Source organism: Quercus lobata, chromosome 12, assembly GCF_001633185.2.
Source record: "Quercus lobata isolate SW786 chromosome 12, ValleyOak3.0 Primary Assembly, whole genome shotgun sequence".
Lineage (NCBI taxonomy): Eukaryota > Viridiplantae > Streptophyta > Magnoliopsida > Fagales > Fagaceae > Quercus > Quercus lobata.
Genome location: NC_044915.1, coordinates 570,463 through 583,187, shown reverse-complemented (window position 1 = coordinate 583,187; position 12,725 = coordinate 570,463). Strand labels below are relative to the sequence as shown.

At 33.2% G+C, this 12,725-nt stretch overlaps 1 protein-coding gene across 1 annotated transcript; it reads left to right on the top strand.

Moving 5' to 3' along the window:
• Positions 1–5,434: 5,434 nt before the first annotated feature.
• LOC115972599 (isoflavone reductase homolog) lies at positions 5,435–12,043 on the top strand. Its single transcript, XM_031092928.1, has 4 exons — positions 5,435–5,956; positions 10,902–11,142; positions 11,269–11,472; positions 11,566–12,043. The coding sequence occupies exons 1-4, from the start codon at positions 5,627–5,629 to the stop codon at positions 11,727–11,729; spliced, it is 939 nt and encodes a 312-aa protein (XP_030948788.1). The 5' UTR covers positions 5,435–5,626; the 3' UTR covers positions 11,730–12,043.
• Positions 12,044–12,725: the final 682 nt, after the last annotated feature.

The window sequence follows — 12,725 nt, the reverse complement described above, 5'->3', positions numbered from 1 at the left end:
TTTCCCTTTAGTAGTTGGTTTTCCCATAGGTTTGAGTCTGAGGACCATGCAATACCTTGGTTCTATCCAAAACTTAGATATTTTCATTAAGTAGTTGGTTTCCCCATAAGTTTGAGTCTGAGGACCATGCAATACCTTGGTTCTGTCCAAAACTTAGATTTTTAAGTAGTTGGTTTCCCCATAGGTTTAAGTCCTCCAAAACTTAGATTTTTAAGTAGTTGGTTTTCCCATAGATTTGAGTCCGAGGACCATGTAATACCTTTGTTCTGTCCAAAACTTAGATTTTTAAGTAGTTGGTTTCCCCATAGGTTTGAGTCCGAGGACCATACAATACCTTGGTTCTGTCCAAAACTTAGATTTTTAAGTAGTTGGTTTCCCCATAGGTTCGATTCCGAGGACCATACAATACCTTGGTTCTGTCCAAAACTTAGATATTTTTATTAAGTAATTGGTTTCCCCATAGATTTGAGTCCGAGGACCATACAATACCTTGGTTCTATCCAAAACTTAGATTTTTAAGTAGTTGGTTTCCCCATAGGTTTGAGTACGAGAACCATACAATACCTTGGTTCTATCCAAAACTTAAATATTTTCATTAAGTAGTTGGTTTCCCCATAGGTTTGAGTCCGAGGACCATACAATACTTTGGTTCTGTCCAAAACTTAGATTTTTAAGTAGTTGGTTTCCCCATAGGTTTGAGTCCGAGGACCATATAATACTTTGGTTCTGTCCAAAACTTAGATTTTTAAGTAGTTAGTTTCTCATAGGTTTGAATCCGAGGACCATACAATACCTTCGTTCTATCCAAAACTTAGATTTTTAAGTAGTTGGTTTCCCCCTAGGTTTGAGTCCGAGGACCATACAATACCTTGGTTTTGTCCAAAATTTAGATATTTTCATTAAGTAGTTGGTTTCCCCATAGGTTTGAGTCCGAGGACCATACAATACCTTGATCCTGTCCAAAACATAGATTTTTAAGTAGTTAGTTTCCCCATAGGTTTGAGTCCGAGGACCATACAATACCTTGGTTCTGTCCAAAACTTAGATATTTTCATTAAGTAGTTGGTTTCCCCATAGGTTTGAGTTCGAGGACCATACAATACCTTGGTTCTGTCTAAAACTTAGATTTTTAAGTAGTTGGTTTCCCCATAGGTCTGAGTCCGAGGATCATGTAATACCTTGGTTCTGTCCAAAACTTAGATTTTTAAGTAGTTAGTTTCCCCATAAGTTTAAGTCCGAGGACCATACAATATCTTGATTCTGTCCAAAACTTAGATTTTTAAGTAATTGGGGGGATTAGCCCCTTGGTCAAGGTGTGGGACATTGATCCAATGTTGAATCATCTGGGAGCCCCCCCTTTTGGCGCATAAGTCTTCACGTTATATAGCCCCTCTCGGTTGATCTTGACCTTCCACCTGTTGATCCGACAGGTACCTATTCAAATACCTGTCCCATCAACTGCCTCCCCCTGCTTTTTGTTAGTTGCACTAACCGAAACCACACTGTTCAGGCGTCTTTTCTCATTAATATGGCTAAGACGTTTGTGGGCACATTCAATGCAGAGGAGACTTATTTACCTTGAACCACCTCCATTCCGTACCCCCATGTGGGTCCTATTCTACTCGTCTCTTCTTCTGGGGACTTTTTGGAGGCTGCCTTTGACGACATGTCGCTCTTCCCTTTGAAGTCTTGGGATGCCGAGGACAGGGTCATCCTCGGCTGTGTCTCTAGGCTATTTGGTCTTTCCCTACTCGTCCTCGGCAACTATCCTCCTCGGCACGGGCCCTGGACCCTAGTGGAAAGTGGGCCGGGTCGTAAGTTCTTTGGCCCCACATACATCAAACCGCCCCTATTTAGATGGAGATTCCATTCAACCATTACAGGTGAGATTTTAGTTGTTCAGGAATTGGAAGTGTGGATAGATATTTTATAAGAGTAGTTTTAAGACCACAAATTATTCATGTTATCTCACTTTTCATAATTGTTGATGTGATAATATCTAGCGTATTTGTTTTTCAATAAGCCTAATCAATAATCGCCTAACAAATTTCATAATTGTTGATGTGATAATATCTGGTGTATTTGTTTTTCAATAAGTCTAATCAATAATCGCCTAACAAATTTCACAATTGTTGATGTGATATATTGTGAATGGTGTATAATAGAAGTGATGTAAAAGTGATCTCATGAGAAAATAATGTTGTTCTTATCACAATATGTCACCACAACAACTTGTAAAATAAAATGCTAAATTTATTGTGTTTGTGTCATTTTTAATTTGGTTTTTTTTTTTTTTTAGGTGGAATATAAATTATCTAGCTCAGTTATCAATTTGTTCTTGGGTTGTTGGACTTAGGGTTTGTTTGGGATCTGCTTATTTTACTAAAACTGAAATTTTTTTTTTGAAAGTACTTTAAATAAAAGTAAAAGTTAACTGAAATAGTACAGTATGACTCATGAATAGCACCAAATAGTGCAGTGGAGTCTATTAATAATAACAAAAATAAGTTGAATAGTAAAATAAGTTGGCTTTTTAATTTTTGCCAAACACACATTTACAATGAAGAAAATTATCTATTACTACTTGACTACCAATCAAATATAGAAAGGGGCAGGCGGGCAAGAGTGTATTATTATTTTTAATTAAACATGATTAGTTTGAAGGGTGAAATTAAACAATATTAAACCTCATTGCTTAGCTATCCAAGCATAGACTTTTGATAAATTAGTTCGCATTTTTTTTGAAGAGTGAAACATGCTTACTTTTGTTAATCCATGCATTATTCTTGATTTTTCACCAATGATATTTAAAATTTCTGTATAATATAGAGGGTGTTTAGTTTGTGTTTTTAAACAACCATTTTCAGTTTTTAAACAACATTTCACGAATTTCAACGCACTTTTTCACCCATACGTATTTCTACAAATGTTTTCAACAATAATTTTCAGTTTTTAAACAACATTTCACGAATTTCAACGCACTTTTTCACCCATACGTATTTCTACAAATATTTTCAACAACAATTTTCAGTTTTTAAACACATGTACCAAACGGATTCATAGTAACGTATTTATGATTCCTCGTAGAATCAAACCAAAAAAAAAAAAAATCAACTAACTTTATTTCCAACCAGCTGTTTAAAGTCTGGTTAGTCTTTTCAAAAAGAAAAAAGTTTGGTTATACTTATTATATAGATCAACTCGCATGACAATCTCTACTCATCATAATAAAATCCATCGATGTTTTCCTATTTAAGCTATGACTTTTTACCATAATTATCTATAAGTTATTTGGTGCTTTGATTCTGTCACTTTTCATATGATTCACCATTTTTTCTACCAATCATAAATGTCATGTGAATAATTATTGAAAAATTTGTAGATTTATTAATTTGTGGTATTAGAATTTTGGTGAAAAATAAACTATAACAAAAAATGACAGTACCTAGTACCTACCAGACTACCACATCTATCCCCTGAATTATTAATTCCAGTTTGAAAAAAAGAAGTTGCACGCTAAATCCGGGACTGACTGACATGACATTACCTACCACACATGACCCAGCTAGCCGCTGAAACTTAATACAAAAGATAATGTTTTCTCAACTACATTTGTCAGAAGTATCTGCCACCAACTATATATCTCTAACTTTTACGGCAAGTAGGTAACCGAGTCATGTGTTGGGAAAAAATAAAAAGAACACGTTTCATAATTTTTTTATTTTTATTATTATTGTTTTTTTGCGTGAGGATCGATCAAAGACCACCGACTCTCGTCCCCTCCATATCAGCATGTTTCTCTTCTACAAACTTGCTTCAAACAAATTGTATCTTTTTCAATCAAATAATCCTTTTAAAAAAATTATTAAAATATAAAAAGCTAAATGATAGGGAAAAAAAAAAAAACCCCTTATATTTAATAGATTTTGGAGAGATTCTTCAACCATTTAGGGTTCGTTTGATAACGTTGTTCTAGTAACGTTTGTATTTTTTTAAAATACATGTAGGTGAAAAAGTGTGTGAAAAAATGTGTAATATTATTTAAAAACTGAAAACATATTGTTAAACTATTATTCCAAATGGGGCCCTACTTTTTTCTTTTTTTTTTTAGATTGTTTGGTTAGAATAACCGTCAATCTCAAATTCTCAATATAACATGGCTATCAACCAATGAGCCCCTTCCTCCTAGTTGGTCGGTCACTAAAATCACCTCAAAAGTAATATCCACTAACTCCTTTCGCATCAACATTTATTACACCCAAAATTATTTAACAAGCGTATCCCATTTGCTTGCAGATTGAACTACTTCCCTAATACACATACCCTCAATTGATCTGAGTGGATGAATAAGTAACAAGTCTCTTTCTCAATTTTAAGGTAATTTCCCACTAAAATGACGCCCACATGCTCTATAAAATCTCTTTCCTTATGTTGAATAGCTGATGTCGCGTGATGCATTTTGAAAGAGGAAACACAAATTATCTTATAGTCCACATATATTTAGGAAATTGTCATCGTCAATTATATCAATTACATGTTATTAGAAAGAGGGAACACAAATTTTCAACAATAAAATAATTTAAAATTTGAATCTATTACCTAAGTGATTAGACAAATAAATAAATAATTATTTTCTTCTAACATAAGAGTAAAGTTAGTTTTATATTTTATATTTACCATGTGTTATTAAATTTTCTATTATCTTTTTTCTTTTAAAAAATTACTTTATATTTTTCATTAAAAAATTTCTTTTATGTTTGCTAGACTTTGTTTCAATTATTTCCAATGCAACTAAAATTGAATAATAATATTATATTCCAAATTAATTTTTTTACATAAATATTAGAAAAATAAAAACAGAAATGCATTTTATTTAAATAATTAGTACATCATGTATAAGTTTTTATCTTTTTCTATTATCTTTTTGTTGACTTCTTCTAATTATGTCGCATAAGTTTTTGAAAGCTCATATTCTTTCACATCATTATTATAATATTTATTTTTAAAATTTTTTTTTCAAAGCTAAAATAATGCTAAATGTGGGTACCTAAGGCATGCTTGGCAACGTCCTAGACATACATGCAACATCCTTGGCCGTCCTTGGCATGCTTTGCAACGTCTTCGGCATGCTTGACAAAGTCCTTGGCCAACCTCAGCATGCATGCAAAGTCCTAGTCGTCCCACATCGAATAGAAATCTACCTTATAAACTTTGAAGCGAAGGAGTAGTATACCACTACTTCTTTTCTACTTTATAAATTTTGAAGCGAAGGAGTAGTGTACCACTACTTCTTTAAAGAAGTAGTGGTACACTACTCCTTCGCTTCAAAACTTATAAGGTAGATTTCTATTCGATGTGGGACGATTAGGACTTTGCATGCATGCTGAGGTTGGCTAATATATATTTTAAGGATAGACATTAGTAAATCCATTTATTTTCGTTGAAATGACAAACTGATTAGTCAAATGGGCGGAACATCTTTTCAAACCTTCTTGAAGGCCGCGTCATTCACATTGGAGGAAGCGCGGCAAGCGCCTATATAATACCGTGCAGTAGTAATAACCCATGATCGAATAATCTGTGCGCTTTTGTGGACTTGTGAGACCAACAATAAGAGTGAATATATATGGCAAAGAGCAAGGTTCTTGTTGTAGGTGGTACTGGGTACATAGGGAAGAGGATTGTGAAGGCAAGCCTAGCACAGGGCCATATAACCTATGTTCTTCAACGCCGAGAGATGGGTCTTGACATTGACAAGATACAAATGCTTTTATCATTTAAGAAACAAGGTGCCAGACTCATTCAAGGCTCATTTTCCGATCACCAGAGCCTTGTTGATGCTGTGAAACAAGTTGATGTTGTCATTTGCACCATGTCTGGTGTTCATTTTCGGTCTCACAACATTTTGTTGCAGCTCAAGCTTGTTGATGCCATCAAAGAAGCAGGAAACATTAAGGTAAATAACCCTTTTTCGATTTTCTTTTAACTCTCTTTTTGTTTTTCTTTTTTTGGTAAGTTTTAACTCTCATTTCTTTCTTTCTTTTAAATGAAAACAAAATTACCTATAGTTCAACTGGCTTGTATTTCTGCCGCAATCTATGCTACAACTATTTTTATAAATATTAGATATGACCAATCTATCCTACAACTATTTTTATAAATATTAGATATGATTAATTGTAAGTAATAGAGAAAAATAAGTAAAATCGTCACAATTTACTACATAAAATAATTGTCAAAAATTGTGTGATAAAAGATATGGTTTAGAATAATATAAAGTAAATTTGATATTTTTCGTTTCTAATGGTGCGGCTCCTCCGTATATTATACATATTGTGTTGTTTGGTGCGATCCTTCGGCACACGCGGACATGAAATTTGAATGGACAGCGCATGTAATGAAGAGAAAGTGTTCATAAAATAATTTCTTCAACTAATGGATCCACGATTCCTTTCTCATCATTGAATAACCTTGTCTTTGCCAATTGCCATTATGGTTAAAGACTTTTTTATATATTTTATTTTAAATTGAAGATGTTTTGGTGGCTGATACGATGTAATCAAAATGTGTGATTGGTAAGCTTATTTATAAGACAAAAATTGATTAGAAAATAAGTTAGTTTATTTCGGGGGGGAAAATAAACTTTATTTTATTTATTTATATTTTTAATTCAATAGTTAGGAGTGGGGTGATTTGAAACACTATATATAAATTGTCAATTAAGCTACAAGCTTTTTGCAAAAAATTAAACTAATTTGCTTGAAACTACTTCTATTTCACCTTTTGAAAATATATGTTAATAACAAATAAACTTAACCAAACACAGAATTAAATTCTGTGCAACAGGAGCTTTGTGTCTTAGCAATACCGAAGACAAAAAAATGAATTTCTTAAATGGCAACAATTTTAACAAAATAAAATAAAGTCCACAGATTTTGTAAAATACTCAAGATCAAGAGATGTATAACAACGTTGGATAATTGTAAACACATTATCCACTAATTAAAAAGAATTTTTGGAAGATTTTCATATTAATTCTTTAAAAGTTTCATCTATTGTTAGATGAAAAGAATAATAAAACCTAAAAGCACATAAACTGTGTAAGTTTTTATTGTTTAAAAAAAAAATATTTTCCATAATTAGATAGTTATAATAGAAGATAGAAAATTTGAAGCCTAAATGTTTTAGAAATATCAGGAAGTGCCAATTAATTGACTTACAAAACTCTTAACATAGGTTTTCATGCTTAAATTCAACAATTTTTCATAATAATGGTCAATACTTGTTATTACTCCAAATACTTGTTAATGGTTCAGTCAAATTACTACACAAAATTAGAAGTCGAAGTCAATTTGATGCAAGTTATCTATCAAAAAAAACTTTGATGCAAGTTGAAATCAGTTTTGTTTATTCATTTTTTGCCGAAGGCAAACTTGTGGCATATATGATCATTAATTCACCATTTTTTAATTATCAATAGTTGGTGGCGGGTAATTTGAACATGTTCTAAAGGTTTCTATTGAAAATATCAAGGGATATTAATGATCTATTTAAATTAAGAGAGAGGAAGGATGAGTAGAGTAAATTTAGTCAAAAATTAGTCTATTTTTATCTAACTCTACTCTACTCCACTCCAACCCCCACCACCACCCCCCATTCAAACAAGTCCTTACTAATTGAGCTGCAAAGCTCCTGACCTCATCTATTCATCATTTGACATAGAGTTGAGCCAATACCATTAATTCCACTTAGCTATGACGTTTGTTATCAAATGGCTTTTGCCTTTCTCCTTCTTATTAGATTAAGACTCTTAAACTAATACACGCAATTAGGAGACCCTACGGAATAATTAATGCCAACTAAAAGACAATACTTTTTTTCTTTATGCAAAAAACTCAACCACAATCTCAAAAGGACAACGTATATCACTCAACAAGTGATGGTACAACTCAGTTGAGTAGAGTCAAAGAAATTAACTTATGGATGTGATGATGTAATGACAATATAAAAAAGGAAAAGTACATAACCATGAAACGTGCAATAGGCCTGTTGCGGCAGTGTTTAGCCTGCTTGTGGCCCGGTAGCCTAGGCAGATACGCCTGTCGTGGCTCAGGACACTATTTTTATACTTTTGTACTCTTGTCATTTTTTAATGTGTTCAGATAATGTATGCTCTAAGAGTACATATTAAATTTTTTATTTTTAAAAACATTTTTTCGAGAATTGAAAAAGTTGTCATTATTTTTTCAATTCTCAAATTTTTTTTTTTTCCAAAAATAAAAATTAATGTGCGCCCCTTAAAGCACACATTAGTAAAATCTTTTTTTAATATACCAATTCTACCTTCTTCAGTAAAAAAAAATGAAATCCACATAATCAAAGATATGGGGCCTGTTTGGTCATAGTTTTTAAAAATTGTTGTTTAAAAAGATGTGAAAATTGTGGTTTAAAAAGTGTTGTTGAACAACGTATTTTTAGTGTGGATAAAACAAAAAAATGTGTTTGGTATCATAGTTCAAACAATATTTTTCAGTATTCAAAAAATGTAAAATATATGTTTGGTATGTATGTTTTTAATGGTAAAAAAAGCTGACACATATTAAATAATAATTTTTTAATCCCTTTCTTTTTCCCTTCTCTTTCTTTATTCCTTCTCTTTCGTCTTTATCCCTTTCTCTTCAGTCTTCCCTCAGAGCAGAGATCCAAAAAACCAAACTCCCCATCAATCTCCATCTTCTCACCATACTTGTACAAAACCGGAGACGACTCCGTCAATTCCTCCTTCAAACTCCTAATCAAACTGTTACCTTTCTGATTCTTATTATTGTTGTTGTCCTTAGCCTTAGCTTTCCCATTTTTGTTGTCCTTAGCTTTCTCAGTCCCAGTAGCAGCTTCAACGGAGCCCTTCTCGGTCCCAGTAGCAGCTTCAACGGAGCCCCAAATCTTCTTCGACAACTCGTAAGTCTTTTGTTCGTGGGTTTCGAAAAGGTCGGGTCTTTGCCTTTCTTAACGAACTCGAAAAACGCGGCGGCATCTGCGGCGGGATCCGCGCTGCGCAAGGCGGTGTAGTCCAGCATCCCTCATCTTCATCGACGCCTAAGAAGATCGACGGCTGGGCTTTACGTTCGTCGCTGTCGAGTCGTCGTTCCGAATCACTCACACAGATTTCTCAGTTTTTTTGGGTTTTTTTTTTCCTGTATTCCTCACCAATCGGGTGGGGAGGCGTGATCTTTGTAGCTGCGTATCAATGGGTTTTTTTTTTTTTTTTTTTCTGAGGCGGAATGGTGCTGGGGCGTGAAGACTGAACAGATGAGAGTAGAGAGGAGAGGAGAACGTGTTTTTAGAAAAAGCTGATCAGTGGGTCCGGCTGCAGTGGAAATTGAATTTCATTTTATTTACCGTTGTGCCATAGAAACGCAATTTCATTGTTTAAAATGTGGTCCAAGCATGTTTCAAAAAGTATGTTTCAAACAGCTATTTTTGAGCAACTATTTTCAAACAACCATATTTTAAACACTATCACCAAACATATTGTTTTAAATTTTGGACACTAGTGTTCAGTGTTTAAACACTAAACACTATGTTTTCAGTTGGCAAACCAAACAGCCTCATGATTACTGAAATAAAACGAGGCAATGTTTGGTAAGGTTTGCAGCGGAGTTCTTGGTGCTAATACAAAGTACATTATGTAGGTTGAGAATATTATTAACTAAAAGGAAAGAAATTCATTAGTATCTCTTTATAATATATGTGGAATAGATATCTTAATTAGTGATGGCATACTAGTGCTTGGTCACGGGTGCACTATATGTTTTAAACATTGCCATGTGCTTGGCATGCTCGACTTAGTATCCGTTTGAGAACTACTTACCTAACTTTTTGCTAATTTTTTTTAATAAAAGTGCGTTAAAAGTATACTTGTACATTAAAAAAAATGAGAAAATGTGATAAAAAGTGAGGTTTTAAAAAGTTGTACGTAAAAACTAAAAACTGAACTTTTAAGCTGATATCAAACAGAAACTTAGGAGGTATTTCATACATGTGTTTGAAAACATGTGTTTTATTGTTTGAAAATATGTGTAGAAATATGTATAGATGTAAAACTGTATAGAAATACGTGTAATATTATTTAAAAACTAAAAATGTATGTTTGAGTTGGTATACCAAACACCCCCTTAGTTATCCTAATTAAGTTATTCTCTTAGCTTGGCATGTTACTAGTTATTCTAAGTTATAATTTGTGCTTGTCATAAGTAATATAATTTGCTATATATCTTTCCTTAAAATTTATCATAAATTTTGAGTAGAGTTTGTAATGTGTTGTTGTATTAAAGCCTTATTCTTAACTTTTTGTTTCTCAAAAAAAAAAAAAAAAGAAAAAGAAAACCCTTATTCTATTTCCTTTGTGTGTGTACTTGTTTCTCAAAATACATATGAGTCCAATTATGGCATACATTAATCATCTATTTAAGAAACTCTTTATTAGGGGAAAAAAAAATTGTAAAAAAAGTTACCCACTTTTTCATTTTTTCATAAAAAATTTTCTAAAATTGTTTATTAAAATAAAACCTCTCTCTTTCTTTCATTTGATATGGTTTAAGGTCTGTTTGGATTGAACTTATTGTTACTGAAATTGAAAACTAAAAACTAAAAAGACTGTAGCAAAATAATTTTTAAATGTGTGAATAGCACCGTGAGACCCATTTTTAATATTTTTTAGTGTGGAAACAGTGCTGTGAACAATAATGAACAGTGTGTAAACAATAATTTTTGTCTCTGTACAATAAACCCATGTGATATTACTATAGACGCACAAGAGAAAAAAAAAAAAAAAAATCTAAAAACACATACGCCCACTCCAAACGGCATCATAGTAACATTTTGCACCAAAAATTTTGTAGCGTTTCATACCATCTGAGTTTGGTACGGACCCCTCACGGATGGGACATGCTCTTGAACCTGGAAGAGTGACATTTGATGAGAAAATGAGAGTGAGAAGAGCAATAGAGGAGGCTAAAATCCCCTTCACTTATGTAACTGCTAATTGCTTTGCTGGTTACTTTGCTGGCAACCTTTCTCAAATGGAAACACTCTTGCCTCCAAGGGATAAAGTTACCATCTATGGTGATGGCAACGTCAAAGGTGCTCTCTCTCTCTCTCTCTCTCTCTCGATAGAAAATAAATTAAGGCAAAAATGCAATAATTTACATAACTACACTGTTAATGATATTTTAGACTAAAACAAAATGTGTTGTATTTTTGCTGCAGTGGTTTACATGGATGAAGACGACGTGGCCTTATACACAATTAAAACAATAGATGATCCTCGAACATTAAACAAAACACTGAACATTCGGCCTCCTGAAAACATTCTCTCCCAGAGGGAATTAGTGGAGAAGTGGGAGAAACTTATTGGGAAGGAACTACAAAAGATTAGTTGTTCACAAGAGGACTTTCTCGCCTCCATCAAAGGTAAAAAACCTAAGAATCTTCTCTGAACCCCTTCCTTATATGCCTTTTAGTTTACTTGTCCAACACTCTATTTATTTTCCTATACATATGCAGGACTGGACTTTGCTAGCCAGGTAGGAGTTGGTCATTTCTATCACTTTTTCTATGAAGGTTGTTTGACGAACTTTGAAATAGGGGAAGAGGGTGAAGAAGCTTCAGAGCTCTATCCAGATGTGAAATATACACGCATGGATGAATACCTAAAGTTGTATCTATAAGTACACCATGTCCATGTGATGGCTCACTCATCGCTAGCTAGCTTCCATTTGTTTCAGTGTGTGAAACAAGGTCCTTCGATCGATTGGTTACCCAATATTCATTGGGCTTCCAAGGTTCATTGGACTTGTGTCTAAAGATGGCCTTTTGAACTTAGTCAACACCTCCATCCATCAAAGCTTTATTTGCTTTGCAGCTTCTCCAATTACAAGATTGCTTCTTTTGTCTTTTTTTTTTCCTTTTTTGGCGGGCCTTATTTCGTCCCAGCCGCCTTCTGTTTGTTGTGGCGGTTGTATTTCTCCTTTCTTTGTGGTTTTCTTATTGGGTATGTGTTTGTTCCCTTTCCCTCTAAGGTTGTTATAATATATATAAATATTTACTAATTGAAAAAAAAAAACAACATCCACAAGACTACTATGTAATAATATATATAAGTAGTACACAAAAACTAATTTGTGGAATATTTTATTATTTAATAACTAAATTTTATGTTGATCTATATACAATCATCATAAGTAAATAAAAATATCCAACCAAAACCTGTGAATTTTTTACCTGAAGTAAAAACCAATTGACTCGTATTAGACCATTTTTTTTATTTTTTTGGTAGAGTTGGTTCAACTCATCTGATTCATGACTTGACCCATCTAACCATCCAAAGTTAATGAATCAAATAGCAACCAGCATAAAGTTTTCTTTTTTAGTTTGACCACAAAGCAACAAGATTCAAAGAAATTGAGTTTTTAATATTAATTTTGAGATCATCAATTAACTTAGATTGAAACATCTCCACATCCTTTGAGGGGATAAAAGGCTTAGAGCATTGGTCCAAAACCCAAAATTATACAATAAAACAATAAAATTCTTGCCATTGTAAATGAACCAACATGTCCTTCACTAGTTCCAAGGGGAACAAAGTATCCATTTGAGAGGTTGAGAGTCGAATTAATGTGCCTTTGTCACATCACTAAAGTTATGGACACTTACTATTCTATTTT

Excerpts from the sequence above, each read along its gene's own strand:
- LOC115972599 (XM_031092928.1), top strand. The coding sequence starts at position 5,627 with ATGGCAAAGAGCAAGGTTCTTGTTGTAGGTGGTACTGGGTACATAGGG. Across the intron at positions 11,143-11,268 it reads TGGTGATGGCAACGTCAAAG|TGGTTTACATGGATGAAGAC; the intron begins GTGCTCTCTCTC and ends TTTTTGCTGCAG. Across the intron at positions 11,473-11,565 it reads CTTTCTCGCCTCCATCAAAG|GACTGGACTTTGCTAGCCAG; the intron begins GTAAAAAACCTA and ends ATACATATGCAG.